The 22,726-nt window shown below is 38.9% G+C and overlaps 1 protein-coding gene across 2 annotated transcripts in view; it reads right to left on the reverse strand.

Moving 5' to 3' along the window:
* ddx31 (DEAD (Asp-Glu-Ala-Asp) box polypeptide 31) overlaps nt 1-22,726 on the reverse strand; it is a 106,867-nt gene that overhangs the window by 56,671 nt on the left and 27,470 nt on the right. For both annotated transcript variants that reach the window (XM_069887180.1, XM_069887189.1), the window contains exons 7-15: nt 22,275-22,319; nt 20,757-20,798; nt 19,720-19,784; nt 19,465-19,584; nt 18,538-18,644; nt 15,506-15,738; nt 14,907-15,083; nt 13,352-13,411; nt 2,532-2,582 (exon numbers count right to left, since the gene is read on the reverse strand). In XM_069887180.1, coding sequence (XP_069743281.1) covers nt 2,532-2,582; nt 13,352-13,411; nt 14,907-15,083; nt 15,506-15,738; nt 18,538-18,644; nt 19,465-19,584; nt 19,720-19,784; nt 20,757-20,798; nt 22,275-22,319 — 900 coding nt within the window. The remainder of the gene's footprint in view (nt 1-2,531; nt 2,583-13,351; nt 13,412-14,906; nt 15,084-15,505; nt 15,739-18,537; nt 18,645-19,464; nt 19,585-19,719; nt 19,785-20,756; nt 20,799-22,274; nt 22,320-22,726) is intronic.

Genomic DNA, 22,726 nt, shown 5'->3' on the forward strand with positions numbered 1-22,726 from the left:
CAGGGAGGTGCAATGATTCTTCATCTTTACTGCATTAAGAAGCACAGAAGCGCAGCACAGGAGGACGCCATTAAATCCTTCGAATCAATGATAGCTTTACATTAGAACAATACAAAAGGAATTCCACTCACCAGCATCCTCACACCGATATTTATTTTCTATGCTTCCAAAGAATCTAATGGTCACAAACACAACTCCCCCAACCCTTTTATTCAAGCTTCTGTCCTCTTATTTTGCCATTCCTGATGAAGAGTTACTGCCCAAACATTGACTGCCTTTTGCCTTCCATGGATGCAGACTAACCCAGAGTTCTTCCAGCAATTTTCAGCAACTGTCGTCATTTTTGTTTGCCTCTATTCTATTTAGCAAGTCATTTCATATTCCATCAACCTCTGCTTAAGTGCAAAGTGATTTCTCCTCACTCATATCACCCTTTCCAGGTTAAATATTCTATTTTCTGTCATAATAAACTCTTGACTCTTAAATTCTATTCTCTGAATTAACCCAGTGTAGTAGCACAGTTAGTACAGTTACTCCCTCATAACCCTGTGAACCTGGATTCAATCGTGGCCTTGGGTGCTATCTGTGTGGAGTTTGCATGTTCTCCTTGTGACTGTGTGGATTTTAAAAAAAACATGTGTGGATGGTAGATTATTTGGTCATTGTAAATTGTAAAACGATTAGTGCAAAACGGGTGGTTGATGATCTGCACGGACGGTGGTTGAAGGGCCAGATTTGGGGTGATTTTCTCCATGACTTCAAACCAAATAAACTTGCATAGATGGCAACACATCTCAGAATCTTCAATACCTCTCTGCCCATTCATATCCAATTGTTTACATTATAATCTGTTAATCTCAGGGAAGATTTTTGCAAACTATTTTGTACTCCGCCACCTTAAATTTTATCTGCCACTTTCAGGCCATCAAATTCGTATTTCCTTCCAGTCTTTTACAATAATCTTCATTGCTACTCAACCAGCAGCCAATGTGCCAATCAATTTTGTTGAAGTGCTTTCTGTACATGGAAAAGTAGACTCAAAAATGCTTTGTGGAGTATTCAAATATTGTTGCAAACCATCTTAGATCTTCCTAAAATTTTCTGGGCAGCCCGCTAGCCCAATGCTATTACAGTTCCAGTGATCAGAGTTCAAATCCGGGGTTGTCTGTAAGGACTGTATATTCTCTCCTGATCTGCAATGGTTTTCCTTGGGTGCTCTCATTTATTCCTATCCTCCAAAAAATAACCACAGGGATTTGTAGGTTTATTGACTCTAATTGGGCTGGACAGTTTTCAATGGCCAGAATCAGCATCTACCATGTTGTAAATAAATTTTAAAATAAATTTAATTTATAATTTAAAAATCCATAGACATCTAAAGCATTTCCTTTGACTTTCCCATCCAGTACTTCGTTAATAAAACAATACTCTAGTCAAACAATATTTGCTTAGAACAAAAGTCCAAATATTCACATTTAAGCTGTGAATGCTTAAGTGCCACCTGTGAATTATGGAATACATAGGCATTCTGATGTGGATGGTTAAAAATCTTGAAACTTGATCACGACATCCAATTTGCTCCAAACTCAAATGTCTGACAACTCTTCTGTAATCTCTAACTGCACTCTCTTGATGCCTATCTCCTTGCATACTGATCCTCTCCCCAGAACTCTGCATTGTCAGATGTATTAAAACACTCACAGGGAGCTTGAAGCATAGATCCAGTTTTCGCTGCCATTTCCTGTCTGTAATCAGGAAAGAAATGCTCACATAAACTCCTACTTGGGTCACTCGAGCCTCCACAAAACATTGAAATGAAATTGCTATTGACAAGACAGCACTCCCATTGTCTTGCACTTGGGAGCCAATGTAGATTAGAAAACTATTATGAAGTTTAACTTATGCTAAAAAAAGTTACATCTTAGTCAAGATAACACAGGCTGAAGTAATTTTAAACGACTCGCAAAAAAAACCTTCAAATCAAAAATAGAAAGGGAAAGCAAAAATCACGAGTTCCCAGAGAGCAATCCCATTAATCCTTCCCCTCTCATTCTACTGTAAATACAACTATCCACTCTTCTTTTATTCCTACACTAAAGAACAAGTTACATGAGCTAATTAACCTACCAGCACTACTTCAAGATTCAAGAAGAAAATAGAGCACCTGGAGCAAGCTCACATTTGCCGAGAGAGCACGCAAACTCCGCTCAGACCACATTAATGAAGTACTGGATGGGAAAGTCAAAGGAAATGCTTTAGATGTCTATGGATTTTTAAATTATAAATTAAATTTATGGTCAGAACTGAACTTGGATCCCTGGAGCTGAGGAGGTTGCATCAACTGTGCTCACATTCTGTGATTTGGAATAATGTTCTCAAATAAATGCCACAGAAAGAAAATGTAAATGTGACTGCAACACAAATTGATAGAACAGATGAAGGAACATTTACAACATACACAAAACAAACAAATTGGGTTTTTTAAAAATCTATTTAGGATGGCTGTTTGCCACTTAAGAACAGACTCTTACCTGAACAATCCACGTGACCTCTGGCAGGTCCAGCCCACGTGCTGCTACGTCCTTTTGGAGGAAAAATACAGACAGAATAGAAGATTACATGGCGCTGAGGTAAGACCCCAGCATGCCACTTGGTGGACTACATGATGCCTGAAAGTACAGATGGACCACAGGGCAATCGGTGCCAGCTTGTCAGTTGGATTCAAATGACTCATTTATTTGGTGCAGAAGCTTGCAAAGCGAGCAAGCTAATGGAGAGAGGGAAACCTAACGATTCACTCGGAGGGGCCACCATTTTGCCACTGTCATCCCACCATCCTGCCAAAAGTCATTATTGCCTTTTGCAGAAAGGCAGCAGCAGGGTAGTGTCCCCTGTTGTCTAGGTGACAGATTGTACCTTGCTATCAGTGAAGGAGTAAGAGGGAGTTAAAGCTGTCAGAAGTGCCTACAACTGTTTGAAACCAGAGGAAACTGGCATATTAGGTTAGTTATTCAGAACAAGATGCATGTAATTCATATGAATGACCTTTTCTAAACCTGTACCATTACCAAAAAGAATGAGGTCCAAATAAACAATTACAGAAGCAATAATATATGTAATTAAAAATGTGTGTAACACTTTAATGTGAGCAGGGTTGACTGAGGCAATTCAACAAAGCATTTCTAGGAATATATCCAAAATGAACTGAAGCTTTTTAACCTCAAGCTGGGAATTATTTTCTCATCAGAATGTACAAAAATAGGAAATCTGCAGAGGTTTAAACAAACAATTAGAGCACCATTAAAGGTTATTTGTAAATGTCCAGCAGCAAATTGAAGTTTAACTGCTGCAAGGTCCATTCAATACGAATTTTATAGATCAAATTTGCAAGCTATATAAAGAGCTGGTTTTAAAAAAAAAAAAAATAAATTTTTTTTTTAAACCGAAAAGATGGTCCGTAATGGTTCCTTTGTCTACAAAACCAAAGAACACAAAGTCAAACAATTTGGTTATCATTGGAGTCTATCCACAATCTCCAGGCTACTATCAATTTTGCTTGAACAAGTCACTCAAATTACATGGGACCAAATGGAAACCGATGCAGCTCAAGAGGTAATGAACTTTATTATTTACGGACAGGGGTGTTGGTAGTGGTGGACACAAAGTGAGCAACAGAACAAGGAGTAGCGAAAGGAAAAAATGGAAAGGCAGAATATCTGCATTAGTCACATTCTCAGCTCCAAGAATAAACATAATAAGATCAATATAGATCATTATTTGTTAGTCACAGACTCCAAACTGCAAACAATTTATTTAAATAAGCACTTAGTTCAATATACACACAGGTGAATAATACTGCCCTACAGGCAACACTTATGCAATTCTGTCAGTAACAGTTCAACTGCAAATTAGTAAAACCAAGATATAGGTAACTGGATATGCCTATTTGTAATTTTATCATCATTCAAAGGACTGAAGTGTTTAGGAAAGGTTACTATTTATCAGCTATTTAAAATGTGCAGCTTTTTCGAAGGTGTGGCTTGGGATTTTTAGGATTTTGAATCAAAAGCAACGAGAGAACAGTGCATTATCTCCAAATCATTTTGGGTTTATGATAGCAGCAAACTTGAAGATGGTCTTCCCACATATCTACTCCCTTTGTCCTTCAAGGCCATAGATGTCAGCAGTCAAAGAAGCCTTGGCATTTTGTTACAATGTAAACTCTAGATACTCTGTTGTGTCACCAGGATGCTCTAGCAGCAATGGAAGTGGACACTTGAGCATTGAATGGGGTGTTCATTGTACGTCCCATTTTGCCCTGGATAGTTTTGAGTATTTTCTGGACCTCTGATGCTGCACCAATGCGGTCAAGTGAACAGTATTGTCTCAATTTTTTAAAAAAACAACTCTTGAAAGAATTAAGACCAGTTCTGACCTATGCTTGTATCTTTAATATTTATGTGGTTGGCTCACAAAGTCGTGGTCGATAGCAACCACTTGGATAAAAATAGGGTAGCATCAATGATGGTAATATGAAAACAAAAGGGAGGCAGTCGGTCTTTGTCTTGTTGGATAGGCATCACCTAGCAATTGTGCAGTAACTGGCCTTTTGTCAGATCAAGCCCAAATATTGGGCTACTCAGTCTGCATGTGGGAACAGATTGTTTCATTTTCTGAGTTGTGAATTGAACTGAACATTGTACAATCGTCAGGGAATATCCACACCTGACCTTACAATGTAAGAAAGGCCATTGACACAGTTGAAAATAGCTGTGCCTGGGACATTGCCTTGAAGAACTCCAGCAGTGAAATCCTGGCAATGAGATGACTGGTCTCCAACTACCACAACCATCTTTCTGTGTTTAGTATGACTTCAGCCATTGGAGAGCTTTAACTTAGTTTTGCATTATCTCAAATTCTACTGTAGCTTCTATAACACTCAGTCAAAATGGTGCCCTTGCCTGCAAGGGCAGATACTCTCACCTTCCCTTGGCCATAAGCCCAGTCTGGCAGTTACATCCTTCAGGTTGCAGTCTGCTTGGTCAATAACTGTACTACCGAGTCACTCGCTGTTTTTGTGAGAAAAATCTCTTGAGTCCACAAAGTGAACAGTGTGCGTGTTGTGCTGTTACAGGAGAAAAATCTCTTGAGTCCACAAAGTGAACAGTGTGCGTGTTGTGCTGTTACAGGAGAAAATCAGCGTATCAAAAGGGTTTCTCACCATAGGTCTGTCATAGTGTCAGAATGAGAGTGGACTGAAGAAACTGGCTAAGGTGGTGAACAAAATGGTTATTTTAGAAGAGGACCCAGTAATTTTAAATGTTTGTGCATTTACTGATTGCTGTTGGATGGAAAGGGACAGTCTGGCAGGAACCAGCATAGAGTGCTGTCAGAGGTTAATTGATGTGACATGCACCAAGCTGGATTAAGCTCATGCTGGAAGTTTACTTGGGTCATCTGTTTTGGTCACAATGTTATTTAGTGGTTATAATTTAATGGTCCTTGCTTTAATGTCCAGATCAAACTCCCCACATGGGGAACTGCAGACATGTATTCATATCCTAGCATGTAATGAACACAGTTACAATGTAGAACAAACTCAAAATAAAAATGCAATTTAAAAGGTTGTAAAATAAAACTAATGCCTGCTATAAAAAGGTAACTTTGTTAAACTTCAAACATTCTACTTCAAGCATTCTCTCTTTAATATTATTGAAAATTATGGTGAAATGCTAACACATTTGCAACATATAGTGAACATAAGAGTGCTTGTTCACAGACACCTTTGGTAACATGGTTTTGTTTTACCGTTCACATTTCATCTGGCTATGGAAACACATGACCAGCCAGACACCATTTCAAATTCAAGATATTATTTGTGCAATTTTTCTAATGCCTAGTAAAGTCTGTAGTAAATGAAAACCTACAGATCAATAACTACATAACAGGAAGTTTTAAATATGTGCACATTAATGCAAATTTTAGAATATGTTGGGTAATAAATACACATTTGAATCAATATGATGAAGGTTAAAGAAAAATGATAAACATTGCATATTAGGCAGAGGATTATCTCTCTGTCGCTTTTATTTCCAAGTTGTATATTTCACTTTACTTTGGAGAAAACTAATTATTTCAATACTTGAAAATTTTGCAACAAATATATTACCTTGGTTGAAACTGGAAGTGTCAAAATAAAAGCCCACACAGAAAAACCTGATGTCCTTTGCTTGGTTATTTTTCTTTGGTGACAGCTTGCCATCAAAGAACAGTTCAGAGTGCGTCATTACAAACAGGATGAGCTCGGAAGGGTTTATCAGCGCTAATTACTCCCGATAGCTGTAATTTACACTTTTTCTGTGAGTGGAAATAGTCAAGATTCACACGTTTAGAGATCAGCATCTGCCACCTTTGGAGTGCAGAACCCCACCTTCTGAAGCCTGAGCAATACCAAAGAGAGCCACAACAATCCAACACACGGCTCAGATTAATACCTGACAGCAGCAGCCTGGTCATTTTTAGCTTAGTGGACAAAAAAAAACACCTGTCTCTATTATTCGAGCACAGTCGGTTCAAAACAAATCACAGAGTAGTAACAGAATGGAAAGAAATGAATACACCATTTTCTTAAATGTACAACTTGTAACAGTACTTGCTTTGGAGAAGAGCGTGTAAATAAAATCTCATTATTCTGCTGAGTTTTTGATGCAAGTCATGCTGTGTCAGGAGGCCAAGCAAAGGCCTGCAACTTTCCCATAAGGGTAGGTCACTAGGTTGCCACCATGTGTCTCATAGCAAGCAGATTATTTGCACAGCTATTGACTAGGGAACAAGTCTGCTTTTCTCCTGCGTGGTTGCTGGAAATAAATGGCCCGCTGTACTAGCATGTGGAATGGGAGGAAAAGAGTTCATGTACCCTCATTTTAAAATGAAATCCTGTTTTTGTATCATTTAAATAAAGAAGATTCACACACACACACACAAAATTTTAGCACCTATTTTACATTTACCTGGAACTTTGAAAAGAACTACTATGGAAAATTGCAAATCATAATAAAATGTGGTTGAGACCCATGTCTATCTACCTGCTGCCCAGTGATGCAGCGGATAATGCTGCTGCCATCCAACTCCATTCATCTCGGTTTGGTCTCAACTTCCCGTGCTGTCTGTGTGGACTTTCTACATTCTCCCTGTCAATGTGCGAGTCTTCCCTGGGTGCTCCAGTTTCCCCCCTCAGCCCTCAGAAACATTGATAGATGAATTGGCTTCTGTAAACTATCCTAGTGTGGATGAGTGGCAAAAGGATCAGGTGCAGGGTGGCCAAGCGTCTGTTTTTAGGCCAGTCTGGCTTTTGAGCACTCTGTCCTCCGTCCAGTGCCACCTCGAGCAGGACATTAATTTGTCCTCCATTTTGGGGTGTGGGGCAGAAAGGGCAGGGGGGGGGGCTTAAATGTGGCATCCTGGGGTCCATAGGCCATGCGTGGCCATGTTTCTTCTTGCATGCTTGCGCGAGTGCCAGCTGGCAGATGAGCGATGGATTGGAGTACTGGGGCTGGCCACCGGATGCACAGTGGGTTAGTTTACTGGGGCCAGTTGGTGCTTGCGCAGTGGGTCCCCAGACAGGGGAAAGTTTAGCGCAGGTGCGTAGTTCTGGCATGATCGGCAGTATTTCCGTTAGGTCGTTGACATCGAGTGGAGTAGTGGTGGGCTTTGAAGGTGGGTGAGTGAGGCTCCATATTCATTTCTTTCAGTTTTTTTATTTATACTGTACGGACGCATGTAATATGCTGATTTATGTTGAAATGGCCAGGATTTTTCTGGATTTATACTGGCAAAAAAAAAAATTCATGTAAGAATTTTTATTTAATAACTAAGGAGACCATCTGTTTGCATTTATTGTTTTTGCAATGCGGTTTAAATTTTATAAAAAAATATACTTTTTATGAGTGTGTGTGTTGTATTATCTTTTTTTTGTGTCTGTTCTCCATGCAAATCAATAAGGAGCACTCTAGAAATCTCCAAGGAGGTTCAGTAGGGGTAACATTTGCTGCTGAATGTCATGACCATTGAATTTAACCTTTAAGGTGATATGAATTTCAAAAGTGTTTTTTGACCAGCTTGCACCGTATTACTGTTTATTAAACAAGTGTTTACATGCACTGACTTCCATTACCATTTACTATAATTGTGGTAACATTTGATGCTGAATATCATAACCACTTTGAATTTAACCCAGTGGTTATCAATCTTTTTCTTTCCACTAACATTCCCTAGGCCATGGGCACTCTGTGATTAGTAAAGGATTGCTTAGGTGGTATGTGGGTGGGAAGAAAACATTTGAAAACCACCTTTTTAATCATACCTAATTGACTCGTTATGTGCATGGTTTCATAACTCCAAAGGAAATGGACCAATGACAATTTTCTCAAGCAAAATATTTCAGTAACAATTGGGTCTAGAGCAGTGATTTTCAACCTTCCCTTTCTACTCACAGACCACGTTAAGCAATCCCTTACTAATCACAGAGCACCAATAGCATAGGGAATACTTAAAGTGGTATGTTGGTGGAAAGAAAAAGGCTGAGAACCTTTACGGTCATATGAAGTTCAAAAGTTTTTAAAAAATTGAACTTGCACAACCTCAATTAGTTACAGTGCTGTGCATTAATCTACATTCAGAATAAAAACAAGTGGCCAAACCTATTTCAATATGGGCCCCCCAAAAAATGAAGCAACATTGGCAGAAGCTCTTCACGAGCCTGCAGAGTTAGACAGCAGAGGAACATCAGTCTCGCCTCACTGTTGAGGTTTCCAGACAAAGGAGCAGGCAGCAGGAAACAGAACAGCAGCGATACACCCGTATCAGTCCTCAGGCCTCCAAACGGGCAAGGGCCAGGCAGCAGGAAACAGAACAGCAACACCAGGCCTGCCTCAGTGTTCGGGCCTCCAGACAAACAAAGAGCAGGCAGCAGGAAACAGAACAGCAACACCAGGCCTGCCTCAGTGTTCGGGCCTCCAGACAAACAAAGAGCAGGCAGCAGGAAACAGAACAGCAACACCAGGCCTGCCTCAGTGTTCGGGCCTCCAGACAAACAAAGAGCAGGCAGCAGGAAACAGAACAGCAGCGATACACCCGTATCAGTCCTCAGGCCTCCAAACAGGCAAGGGCCAGGCAGCAGGAAACAGAACAGCAACACCAGGTCTGCCTCAGTGTTCGGGCCTCCAGACAAACAAAGAGCAGGCAGCAGGAAACAGAACAGCAGCGATACACCCGTATCAGTCCTCAGGCCTCCAAACGGGTAAGGGCCAGGCAGCAGGAAACAGAACAGCAACACCAGGCCTGCCTCAGTGTTCGGGCCTCCAGACAAACAAAGAGCAGGCAGCAGGAAACAGAACAGCAGCGATACACCCGTATCAGTGCTCAGGCCTCCAGACAAACAAGGAGCAGGAAGCACGAAACAGAACAGCAGGCACAATAACTCATTTGGGGGAGCAATGCCCCCAAATGCTCTCCCTTGGTGCTGGCCCTGAGGACATGGTCAGAGGTTAATATAACCTATAACCATGTCTTCAGGGCTGGCACCAAGGGGAAGTATTCGCAGGCATGGCTCCCCCCCAAATAAGTTATTGTGCCCTCCCCACCCCCACAGTTATCCCAATGCCCCCATTACACGTGCTGACATCAACCCTGCAGGTTCTCCTTTTTGGAAATTTGGAAATGGCCACCCTAATCAGCTGGCAGGAGTCGACGTTGCGTGAGATGGATTAGCAAAGAAGTGGTGGGCAAGTGCTCCCTTTTGTATGGCACCAACCTTTGAATTTGAATACAAGGGTGACTGTAGTGTGTCAATTCAAATAGACAGCTGATATCAGTCAGCAAAAAGAAGTGGACATGAGTAATTATTATTTTAACTTGTGGTACATTCTAAAAATGGGTGGATAACCTACTTTACCAATTTACAGCATATCAGAAACCAAATATTTTCACATAGCAAGGCAAACAAACACTTGTCAATTTGGTTTTTTTTAAAATAAATAAATAGAATTTACACACATTTAACTATTAATTGAAGTTCAGTTAATTACTGCCATCTTCATTATTACTCTTGGAAATAAATTTTGCTTTAGGCGTATTTTGGATTTTATTTAAATAATTCTGATGCTGGGCCCATGTTTAAAAGTATGAGCATCACATCCTTTTTTTGGATATTGAATGATCTTCTGTGTACATCCATTGCTTTTCAATCAAATTTGCAGTGGTTTTCTATCTTTGTTAACATTCCCTGGCCAATCTATTCATGTGAAAAATAAATTCATTGCAAAATTACAAGATTTAAAATAAAATGCTATTCTAAATCTGAGCAATTATTTCCATGGCAGCAAGAGAAGCAGCAGGTTTGTGTTGTCACTTTTGCATGTGGTAACCAGCTGATTAAATGGCTGAAGTTTGTAGGTAAAATAAAAAGGTCTACAAAGAACAAGGCTTTGTACTACTGATGGCTATCACATACCCTTTTCTTCAAATCCAATTGTTCAACAGAAGCACTAAACCAGGACACCCAGCAATAAGCTCTTGCTGATAATATCAACGTGTGCATACAAATTGCCATTATTTAGTTACAAATCGAAGTCCTAAACAAAAATAGTTCAACACCAAAATGTTTTTGTTTGACCACACATGGCACATAAATCTTGTACTCTATCAACCCTATTTTGCACATTTTTGGAAAAAGTTACAAATTCTTTGGGCTGCCTAATTTAAACTTTTAGACTCTGTGTCCCTGTTTTCAGGGACTACCAACAAGCACATATACTCTGTGTCGCCCTTTTATGGGACTGGTTATATACCAAAACACCATCTGGTCTGTACTGGTGTTCGTAATGTAGTTTATCCATGGACCCTATCTACAGCATATCTTATGAATGGTTAAGATGATGAAAGATCAGAAATTTTCCCTTTTCTTCTATCAATTTTTTGTATTTTTAAAAAAAGCAGCAGGCATTCAGTGCAATAGGATTCTGCCATACCTCAATACTACCTTATCTACAGTTATTAGAATTATAATGGCCCCTGCATGGAAATTTCACCCTTACTATTTTATATTGGCATCCAAAGATGCATTGACAATAAATATTGACCTGAGAACAAAACCAATGCTTCAAAACTGTAGAACAAAATTTAATAAATCTGGTATAAAAATAGTTAATGCTGGAAATGATCAGCAGCTTAATAATAAATTGCCAAGAGAGCAAAATAAAGTTTACACTTTAGGGTGACGATCTTTCCTGAAAAATGGCAAAAATTCAAAATTAAGCTGGAAGTCGAAGGAGGACGAAGGTAGAGGTGGGGGAAGTCAGAAGAATAAACTCCATCTTTCCTCCTCTTCATCCATCTGAACACAAGACCATGCCTTTTGTTCTTCCTCCCATTCCCTGCTTTCTCTGCAAATCTAAAATTTGGTTTTAACTTTTCACAATTCTGATAAAATGTCATCAACTGAAATGGTCATGTGTTTCTTTCTACATGGACTCTGCTTCAGCTGGTGAGTATTTCCAGATTTTGGATTTTATTTCAGAATTCCTACAAAAGCTGTATTTTTATTTTTCAATAAATCTGGTAACTTCTCTGCTGGAGAATTAAATGAAGCCTGTGGTAAAACTTTACATTGGTTCATTGTGGCTTCTCCATGGAAAGGAATCAACCCAGTCAGGCCAATGCATGATCTCATCCAAATCCCCTTCATGACGACATACAGTGAACTTTTAAGATTTATGGCCCTCACCAAGTTCTTGGCAAAATAAATGTAGCTTTGTCAGCATCTGCCATAAATGAAATTTAAAAAAAAATCTTATCTGGAGGGTGGATGGTACAATGGCACAGGAGTTAGAATCACTGTTGCAGAGCTCCAGGGAGCTGGCCTTGATTCTGACCTCCGCTGCCATCGGTGTGGAGTTTACAATTTTTTCTGTAACTGCGCAGTTTTCCCCAGTGTGTTCCAGTTTTTTTTTCTACAGACCAAAGATGTGTTGGTAGGTGATTGGGTGCCGCAAGGTTCTTCTCATGTAGGTGGGTGGCAGGAGAATAAAGGAGTTGATGGACTTGTAAATCAGGACAAAATTGAAATGGGAATTGGTGGAAATTGGACAGTTGGGAGCACTTTGAGAGCTGGCAGAAACTTCTAGGCCAAATGGCCTGTTTTTATGTTGTAAAAAAATACAAGAATATCAAAATGAGAACAGTTCCTGCTATTATCTGCATAATGTGAGGCAAATAGTGAGGATGTATTTAAGAAAGGAATAGCAAAATATGCTGATAAAAGTGGATTTAAAAAGTGGGAGAAGACCCATCAGATGCACAAATTTTGGCCGCATATTTTTGAAGTTTGATCAGTTTTTCAGCTATAATTCTGTGTAAAGCTTACATATCTGAAAGATGCAAAATAAATAGTCTGAAAAACACTTTACTCTTAACAAACTACATTATTTGGTGACAGAGTACAGACTGCCCTGATTAGTACAAATTTGCCCTTTTGCTGAACTAAACATTTTTGTCCTTTTGAGAGCTTTGTCAATTAAAGTGGTAAACTATAGGCAATAGAGTTCCACTTCCGGATACCCTTTCCAGAAAGATTCCAACTTTTCCCTAAATTGAGTCTCCTTTCAAATTTACACAATAAAATCCCCAGTATCCAGAATTCAAGCAGCGAGCAACCCAACCAACTGGGAAAAAAAAATCAGCGCGATTAAATAAATAAATAAAGTGGAGAATAAAAGTTTAAAATTGTTAATATTCTCCTCAGCAACACACAACCCCTTTGTGAAGATGGGCGCAAACATTCAGCCAGCAGAATTCCCTGGTCATGCTCCATCCTCAGCAGCTGTTTCAATAAAGTTGTGTTTGAATAAAATGGCAGCACCCAGGATGAAGAGCTGGTTGATGCCGCCGCTGCTGGGGCGAGTCTCCTAAAATGTCTCCCTATTCCTGCCTAGCAAGAGTCTTTATCTTTATTAGTATCATCTTAGAAAGGGTTTATCTATAAAAGTTCAGAAGGGGTGGGTGTTAGTTATGACAATGGCATGGTTAGTGCAATGCTGTTTCATCGCCAGCAACTGGGGTTCAAATTTAAATTTTGTAGGTTTTGGGAATTACCTGAACTTTATATAATTAAAGACTACAATAGATTTTTTTTCAAATTACTTTACATTTTGTACTGTCTTTTATATGGGATATCCTTAATGCAGGTGTTTTAATTAGGCCTTCTATGAATGTGTCTCAGTTAACTGTAAAATTTACATATATGGCATCCGCAATCCCCGTAGGCACCAGGAACCTGAGATTTTACTGTACTTACAGTGCAAAGAAGGACACCCATGTTTGATTGCGAAAACTCCAAAAAAGTTTGCTTCCTTGCCTGTTAGAGGACAGAAACCGATTGTTACCATAACCAGTGTACAACATGGCATTCCTAAGATAATCACCATAACTCATGATAGATACTTTGATTCTTTGTGATCTTTTTGTTTAACCATAGAAATGAACCAGCCTTTCCAAACTGAAATCACCATCAGATACCAAATAGCCCATTAAATTATGGGAATATGACTCTCAAACCCATCTCCACCTGACTACTAAGATTAAAAAATAGCATGCGTTTTTATCATCCGTGAAAATATTGAACAGAGTAGCTCATGAATGGAAAGAACAACTATATTTTTAGGTAATGGGGATAGATTGAGAAGTAAGATTAGTAAGCAGGAAGTGACAGTAGACAATGACAGCAAGAGGAATCTCACTGTATCTGAAATGCAGCAGTACATCCACTCAGCAGTACCATATGGGGTATGCTATTTAGCTCCATTGAAGCTCTAATTTGAAGACATAATGCACTAATTATACTCAGGGTAATAAACATTAAAATTCCTCCCCTGACACACATCCACTTAATCTTTGCTAGATAACAGCTGGTCAGGGTGTGTGAGGCCTAAAAACCCGGCCTGCTCTGACTCATGAACTACAATAGCTGCAATGGACATCAAAGCAGCCAGACCAAATCTCTGTTACCTGAAGAAAATAAATAATATTATTCATCCTCCATACTATATCAACTTTGTTAATCACAGAGGTGGACAAGTGTGATTCATGCAATGAAGGTTTGGAGTATTTTCCAGATTGGAAATCTCAGGATTTTAAATGCTGATTACATGTCCACTTTTAAATTAAACATGTGGATGTCTACAGTTAGCTACATTCATGATCAAATGTTTCAGATTTCCCATTAATAATGTTATATATGCTGTTAAAAGCCTTCATACTCGGAACATGGTGAAAGCAGAAGCGTGCCTCAATTATCACAGAGTTTAAATTTAAAGGCATACTCCAGTCTTTTACACAGGTGAAAATAACCAATGTAATTCAAGTGTAAAGTTTCCTATTTTGTGGGCAAGAAAATTTTACATCCTTTCTCTCTCAAAGTTTCTCTTCACCTGCCAGAGATAGAGAGAAAACCTCAATGCACTGCAGAGTTCTAACAGTCTAGCCAACAAGCAGCAAGTCTCAATAACTGGGGATTTTCTGCAACCATTTAAGTGAGATCCAATGGCTGTCTGGCAGCCTGCTGATGCACATCACACGCTTTACCATGATGCTTCTTCCCTGCAGTTCCCCACACAGAGAGCTTCTGATCTCACCCATGCAGTCTGGGTGATAAATATTAGAAGCAACCATGGTACTTCTGCATGGCTCTTAGCAGCTGTTCCAAGAGTAACACAGGCAGAGGTAGTGGAAAGTGCCAGGGTTATTGAATGGTGTTGGATAGCGGGGAATCAAAAGAGGCAAAAGTTAAATCATTTCCTAATGTCAAGTGTCAGTTTCTTCAAGCCACAACACACAAATAGCAGCACACTCACCTCCTGTTCCATGTTCCCATGCAATCGCAGAAACAGCGTCTTACAAGCTGAGAAAGGTAATTGTTTTAGCTCCTTGCTGTCAGAATACGAAGTAAGGGCATTTGTGAAAAGGTTGTAGTGAAATTCCACAGACTCACAAGTGGAGAAAAATATGATCATTTTCTGTTTCTTTTCAATCTAAAAAGAACACGATAAATTGTGACCATATTGAGAAGCAAGAGCAAGTTTTCATTAAAGCTCTGTATAAATAATGTCAACAATAACATTAAATGTATTGAAATAAATTTCTAACTAGTTGTGTTAAGGTAGACAAAACTGGAAAACTGAATTGAATTCACAAGATCAAGGAACAGAAATAGGACATTTAGCCCATTGTGTCTGCTCTGCCTCTCCACCCTGGGCTAAACCATTCTCATATCTAGTTCCAATTTCTGCCCTTTTCCCCATAACCCTTGATACCCCAACTAATTAGATACCTATTAATTTTAATCTCTTTCAAAGGATTTCAAATTCTCAAACTGTCATGGTGAAACATGCACTCTGCATTACTATTCCAATAACACAACCAGAATACCAACATATTTTGAAACCATTCTTACTTTGAATTTTTGGAGTATAAATGCTGAAAGTGTGACCAGACGCAGTTTGCTGGGAACGAGCACCATAAATTGTTGAAGCTGTTCTGGAATTGAATACATGTTAGAATTTTCTTTGATATTCTCTTGCTCATTCTTCATTTTCTTTGTTGTTAATGAAGGCTTGGACTGTGGTTTTTCTGTGAGGTTAACATGAACTGGGTCATTTAAACTGATTCCAGCCAATCGGTTCACTCCTAGGGTAGAAACACAGACCATTTAAAGCAGTTGCAGAGGAAAATGCTTACTGTTTCTTCTTTTTAAAAAATTTTTAGACATAAAGCACAGTAATAGGCCATTTCAGCCCTTGGGTTCATGCCACTCAATTTACACCCAATTAACCTACAACCTCTATTGTTTCAAACAGTGGGAGGAAACCATGGCCCCGGGGGTGGGGGGGGGGAAACCCATGCAGACATGGGGAGAACATACAAATTCCTTACAGATAGTGTGGAATTCAAATCCCGGTTCCAATTGCTGGCGCTGTAAAGGCATTGCGCTAACCACTACATCAACTGTACCATCCATTGTCTTCTCTTTGGCTTGGCTTCGTGGACGAAGATTTATGGAGGGGGTAAAAAGTCCACGTCAGCTGCAGGCTCGTTTGTGGCTGACAAGTCCGATGCGGGACAGGCAGACACGATTGCAGCGGTTGCAGGGGAAAATTGGTTGGTTGGGGTTCGGTGTTGGGTTTTTCCTCCTTTGCCTTTTGTCAGTGAGGTGGGCTCTGCGGTCTTCTTCAAAGGAGGTTGCTGCCCGCCAAACTGTGAGGCGGCAAGATGCACGGTTTGAGGCGTTATCAGCCCACTGGCGGTGGTCAATGTGGCAGGCACCAAGAGATTTCTTTAGGCAGTCCTTGTACCTTTTCTTTGGTGCACCTCTGTCACGGTGGCCAATGGAGAGCTCGCCATATAACACGATCTTGGGAAGGCGATGGTCCTCCATTCTGGAGACGTGACCCATCCAGCGCAGCTGGATCTTCAGCAGCGTGGACTCGATGCTGTCGACCTCTGCCATCTCGAGTACTTCGACGTTAGGGATGTAAGCGCTCCAATGGATGTTGAGGATGGAGCGGAGACAACGCTGGTGGAAGCGTTCTAGGAGCCGTAGGTGGTGCCGGTAGAGGACCCATGATTCGGAGCCGAACAGGAGTGTGGGTATGACAACGGCTCTGTATACGCTTATCTTTGTGAGGTTTTTCAGTTGGTTGTTTTTCCAGACTCTTTTGTGTAGTCTTCCAAAGGCGCTATTTGCCTTGGAGAGTCTGTTGTCTATCTCATCGTCGATCCTTGCATCTGATGAAATGGTGCAGCCGAGATAGGTAAACTGGTTGACCGTTTTGAGTTTTGTGTGCCCGATGGAGATGTGGGGGGGCTGGTAGTCATGGTGGGGAGCTGGCTGATGGAGGACCTCAGTTTTCTTCAGGCTGACTTCCAGGCCAAACATTTTGGCAGTTTCCGCAAAGCAGGACGTCAAGCGCTGAAGAGCTGGCTCTGAATGGGCAACTAAAGCGGCATCGTCTGCAAAGAGTAGTTCACGGACAAGTTTCTCTTGTGTCTTGGTGTGAGCTTGCAGGCGCCTCAGATTGAAGAGACTGCCATCCGTGCGGTACCGGATGTAAACAGCGTCTTCATTGTTGGGGTCTTTCATGGCTTGGTTCAGCATCATGCTGAAGAAGATTGAAAAGAGGGTTGGTGCGAGAACACAGCCTTGCTTCACGCCATTGTTAATGGAGAAGGGTTCAGAGAGCTCATTGCTGTATCTGACCCGACCTTGTTGGTTTTCGTGCAGTTGGATAATCATGTTGAGGAACTTTGGGGGACATCCGATGCGCTCTAGTATTTGCCAAAGCCCTTTCCTGCTCACGGTGTCGAAGGCTTTGGTGAGGTCAACAAAATTAAACATGTGGATGTGTTTAACATGTGGATGTAAACAAAATACCATCCATTGTACATTTGTTTTAAATGTACAATTACATAAACTGTCAAGCACTATTCCAGAATAGTGGTGTGCCATAGTGTTTGAAGAGAACAAAAAAAAAAATCAAGAACAACAGCACTCTACTTTAAAATTTCAACTCAAATGCTAAATGCCAGGACTTGCAAATACCTTTTAATAGATTTCACTGTACAACATTAAGGATGTATCCCATAAAAGTATCATGCATGGAAGTGCCAAACCAGAAAAGAGTAGCCTTTCTTTCTCTCCATTATCAAAGATTGATATTTACTTCTATTAAGACTCGGAATAGGAGGTTTGCTTACAAGCCCAGCATTTATTGCCTGCCTCTAATTGCCTTTCAGAAGGTACTAATACCATACATTTCCCCATATCTGAAAAGCTTGGGACCAGACGTTTTTCAGTTAACTGGATTTTTCAGATAACCGAATAATGGCTTTAAGCAGCCAGTAGCATCAGAATACTTGTATCAGTGGTTAAACAACAACAAAACAACAGAAGGCCTTTCAAGCATGAAATAATGTTTAATTTTTATCTTTCTGTTCTATAAATAAACATAAATGCTTCCTCCTTTTCATTTACAATGACAGTGCTATCTGCAGACCTTTTTTGCCATTGTACAATACATGAGAGCTCCACTGGATTCAAAATATCACTAACAGCATGTCAGAGCCCCACATGACCACGACAGGTGATATTTTTTTCAACTTGTGACTTCATGTCGCTGCCGATAAAAAGTTCAAATAATTGAACTTTTCGGTTAACCAAATTTCAGATAAGGGGAAACATACTGTAACATGTCTTTTCCTTGAAATATTGCAATGGCAAAGCCCCTTCTGGAAGGTAGGTTGGGTGTTCTAAAATATAACGCACCAACAATGAACAAAGTAAATTTAAACTTCACAGACGTCAAGTTTAAACTTCAGTTAGACTTAGAGGCAATACAAGTGCTGCATGTTGATAATTTGATGGCCATGCAACAGAAGGCTCACAGGTTACGGTTTTTAAAACTTATATAGTAAGAACCAAAACCTCACCGTTTGTTAGGGTGGCAGAGAGAAGAACATTTTGTCGCTTCAAGTTTGCTGCATTTAGGGCATTCAGAATCACAGTGATATCCTTCTCAAAACCCAGGTCCAGCAACCTGTTAACAGAAATAACACATAACAATTATTTTTTCCTCTACACAAATATCTTTCTGAGATTTCACTGGGATATTAAATAATAATACTAGATGGAGCCAAAAGACACTCCTAATACACCAGACTGTGTTAAAATACAGAAATTTCCAGTCTGAGGTGTGAAAATTAGTTTACAACTTGCTTACTCTAAATGATAGAATTACCAGTAGTTGCCACAGCACCCCTCCATAAAAATGTTTACCTCAGAAGTTGCACAGTAAAATAGAGACACCTAGTGGTTGTAAAACATACCTACAGAAGTATATTCACAACTCCATCAAGGGAAACAATGTGAAGACCATTCCCGCTATCTGCTAATATTATACTCTACGGAAAGATTTAGACACTGTTTAGAATGCAACTTGAAAGATTACTTTTAACAGATTACTGTAACTGGACCTATTGAAACTTTTTTCTTACACTAATCACAAATGTGAATGAAGATTTATCAGTCTTATTTTATTTAATACCTTTTTCCATCTTGGCATTTTGAGGTAATTTAATGCATAGTATTGTAGTTGGTGTATCTTGTGTGTCTGCGTGACTTCAACAAATACGAATTTTGGTGCCTTTGTACATTTTACTTGGGTATCTGACAATAAACTCATTGTTATCAGGTTATACTGGCAAAAGACTGAATTAGGTCCCTTAACTCTTATTTTAGTAAAAACATTTTACATAGTGATAATAAGAAAGATTTTCAAATACTATTTTAGTTTAATGCAAAAATTCCTCATCCTTTTACCCCTCTCTACTGGTGAACACATGCACTAGATCACTTACCTATCTGCTTCATCAATGACCAGCCATTGTACAAGGTTAAAACAAATATTCTTTGTGTTTTTGATATGGTCCACCAATCGCCCTGGAGTTGATACAAGAATATTTATACCTTTACGTAATCTGGAACAAGAAAGCACAAATTTTTGAATTAGTTATGATTAGTTGTGACAAATTTCCCATTAACATCTTTACTTGACAAACTGATGTTGTTTTGTTTTATTTAATTTACTGATTTACCAACCTTGCTACACCTACCTGGCTTTCTCAGATTTTCGCTTTTCTCCTCCCATTAATACTCCAGGTACAATCCACATAAATGGCTATTCAGTGTGTTTAAAAAAAAAGATGCAGTTGTTCAACAATGGTATTGTGCAAAACAAATAATCTGTACAATCTGTAAAGCTTCATTTAATTGGCACTGGTTTTATAAATAGTGGCATAGATTACAACAGACAATCAATATGATAAATTTGCACAAACATTGGTTAAACGGGGTAAAATTCTGATCATATATTATAAAATAAAGATGCTGAAGGAAGTACTCAAAAGATCTAAAGGACAATACCAAAAACATGAACACTGGAAGAAATAAACTGCCCTTTCTTTGAGAAAAGACTACAGTGACTCAGCTTTAAGTTAACACATGGAAAGATGGAAAATAATGAATTAAGCTAAGGCAAATACCAATCATTTAAACTGAAACTTTGACAATCTGCTTGACAAGATACCACTGGATATCAGGGGGACATAAAATAGTTTTGTATGTCACACCAATGTTGTACAATAATCAGAATAGAGCCTACACTAAATTAGTTTTATTTTAATATTAACTCACGTGAATTATAAGACACTCACACAAAATGGCATGACAAATTATTGTATCATAATATATCAACAAAGATAGCTGTGTAACCAGGTTTTTGGGTGATGGCTGTACATGAAAAATAATGCAAAGGTGCAGAGATTTAATATGTTTTTACACTTCTGCACCAGATTTTCTCATCATACCAGCCAGTCATATTTCACATTTTTAACTGGATTCAAATATAACCTGTTTACAAATGTTAATAAAAATATAAAAGTGGGCAAAGATGAACCTTGTGGAGATAAATAAGGTAAACAAATTACATCTGAATGATAGATGCTTCTCTTTTCCTGACTCCGGAATTTTCTAAAGTGTTCCATCTTAATTTCCATACAACCTAATTGTGGAATTCATGATCTTTGAAAGAAGATTTTAAAATTAATCTGAAGATAATTATCAGTTCTCATTTCCAATGTGATTCTCTTACCTTGACCAGTTTCTGCACAGTATCAAAACTCTGCAGGGCCAGCTAAGAGAGAGTAAAGATATTTTAATGTTTATTGTCTCAGAATATGTAAATTGTCTATTTACTTTAAATTTTTAAATTTTAATTTATACATACAGCACTGTAACAGGCCAATTCAGCCCTACGAGTCCATGCCACCCAATTTACACCCCATTATGTTTTTGAAGGTCACTTTCTGATGAGTGTAGGTTCACAGCTTTAAAAAAAAGCCCTCTGCTCGTTAATTGGCCATTTTATTCAAGTAGACCAAAGACTACAGAATGGTGTCAAGAATGATAACTATGGAATTAGAGGTATGGCAAATGTGGATGTAAAATTAGCTCAGTAATAGAAAATAGAATGATACAGAAGTATTGCTTTTGGGACTGGAGGGAGAGGTATAATAATGTTTCCCTGGGGTCAGTAGCAGGATCATTCGCTTTCTTTCTTAATATGTATTAATGAAATAGACTTGAGTATACACAAAAACATCCATATATATATATATATATATAAATAAATGATACAAAACTAAAATGTGCAGATCGGTAATCAACTTCAAGCACATACAGTAAAACTGGTGCGAATGGCAAAAAGGGGATAGGAGAATTTTAATCCCAAATACAGTGGTGTTATATTTGGATGGAAGAATGAGATCAGGCAATACAAACCAGATTCTAAAAGAGGATCAAGAACAGAGATCCAAGGGTATGTCTCCAGAATTTCTTGAAAGCAGCAGTGCAGGTTAAGAAGTTAAAAAAAAAATACATATGGCACCCTTGAGTTTAATACACATAGACATGAACTTTTTCACTCTTGCGCACCGTGCCTCTTTACAAAATTACTAGTTGGTTCAAAGCTAGAATACTGTCTCCAGTTCTTGCTGCAATGCTATAAAAATTCTAGAAAATTTGCACAAGAGACTCCAGGGTTAAAGGACATGAATTATGTGGACAGACTGACTTTTTCTCCTCAAAAAAAAAAGAGGTTGGGAGAAGATTTGATTGAAGTATTTAAAATCATGAAGGATAGAATGAAATGATAACATGTTCCTATTATTTGAGGTGTCCAAACTAGGGGAGACAAAAAGAAGGTAATTGGCAAAAGATCCAAAAGTGACAAGAAAAAAAGTCTTTAAAAAATACACAGTAAGTAGTTAGGACCTGGAATAGAGAAAGCAGATTCTACCTGGACATTGACAAAATAAAAAGAACAAACTTGTAAGACAATGAAGGTAAAACCAGGGAAATGGGGCTCCTCCCATATCACCCTTCCATGCTATAACAATTTTGAGATAGAAGAACCGAAAGAGTGATGAGTGGTGCAATTCAGACGCCACTGAGTCTAGGATTCAGACTTTCTGCTTGATACAGCCAGCTTTGTGAAACTGCTGGTGCATGCTGTACCTGAGCCAGCAGGATTTAAGGCAAAAATGCAATAAGTTCATATCTAACACAGAACCCAAAAAGCTAAATAAAACTATAGTAAAGAAAAACTTACTTCTCTGGTTGGAACAATGATTATTGCATATGGTCCATCAGTGCGCTGTGAAATGGAAACAAGAGAGAATGTTTTGGAAACCAATGATCTTTGGTGATAAATGCAATCTCCTTTCCAGAAGTAAAATATTCATTGGTTGCATGTAAAGGAGTTCCAAATATCAATTATTTCACAATTGCTTGACTAGTCTATGGGATAATTCTCCCAAATTAGATAATAGATTCCAGATGTTTGTGAAGACTGCAAAGTTTACTGAGCTGGAAGCAACTTTATCATGTCGGAATTGGACAAGTATGTTAATGCAAGGAGGTCTATCAAGTTTTATTCTTTCTGTTTAAACATAGTGGTCATGGTACAAAATGATGATTACTGGTTATATAAGACAATAGTTTAAAAAAACTCAACAAAACAGATGGTATCGAGAGTCATATTTAGATAGAGATTTCAGATTT

The sequence above is a fragment of the Narcine bancroftii genome, chromosome 1 (assembly GCF_036971445.1).
Source record: "Narcine bancroftii isolate sNarBan1 chromosome 1, sNarBan1.hap1, whole genome shotgun sequence".
In the NCBI taxonomy this organism is placed as follows: Eukaryota; Metazoa; Chordata; class Chondrichthyes; order Torpediniformes; family Narcinidae; genus Narcine; species Narcine bancroftii.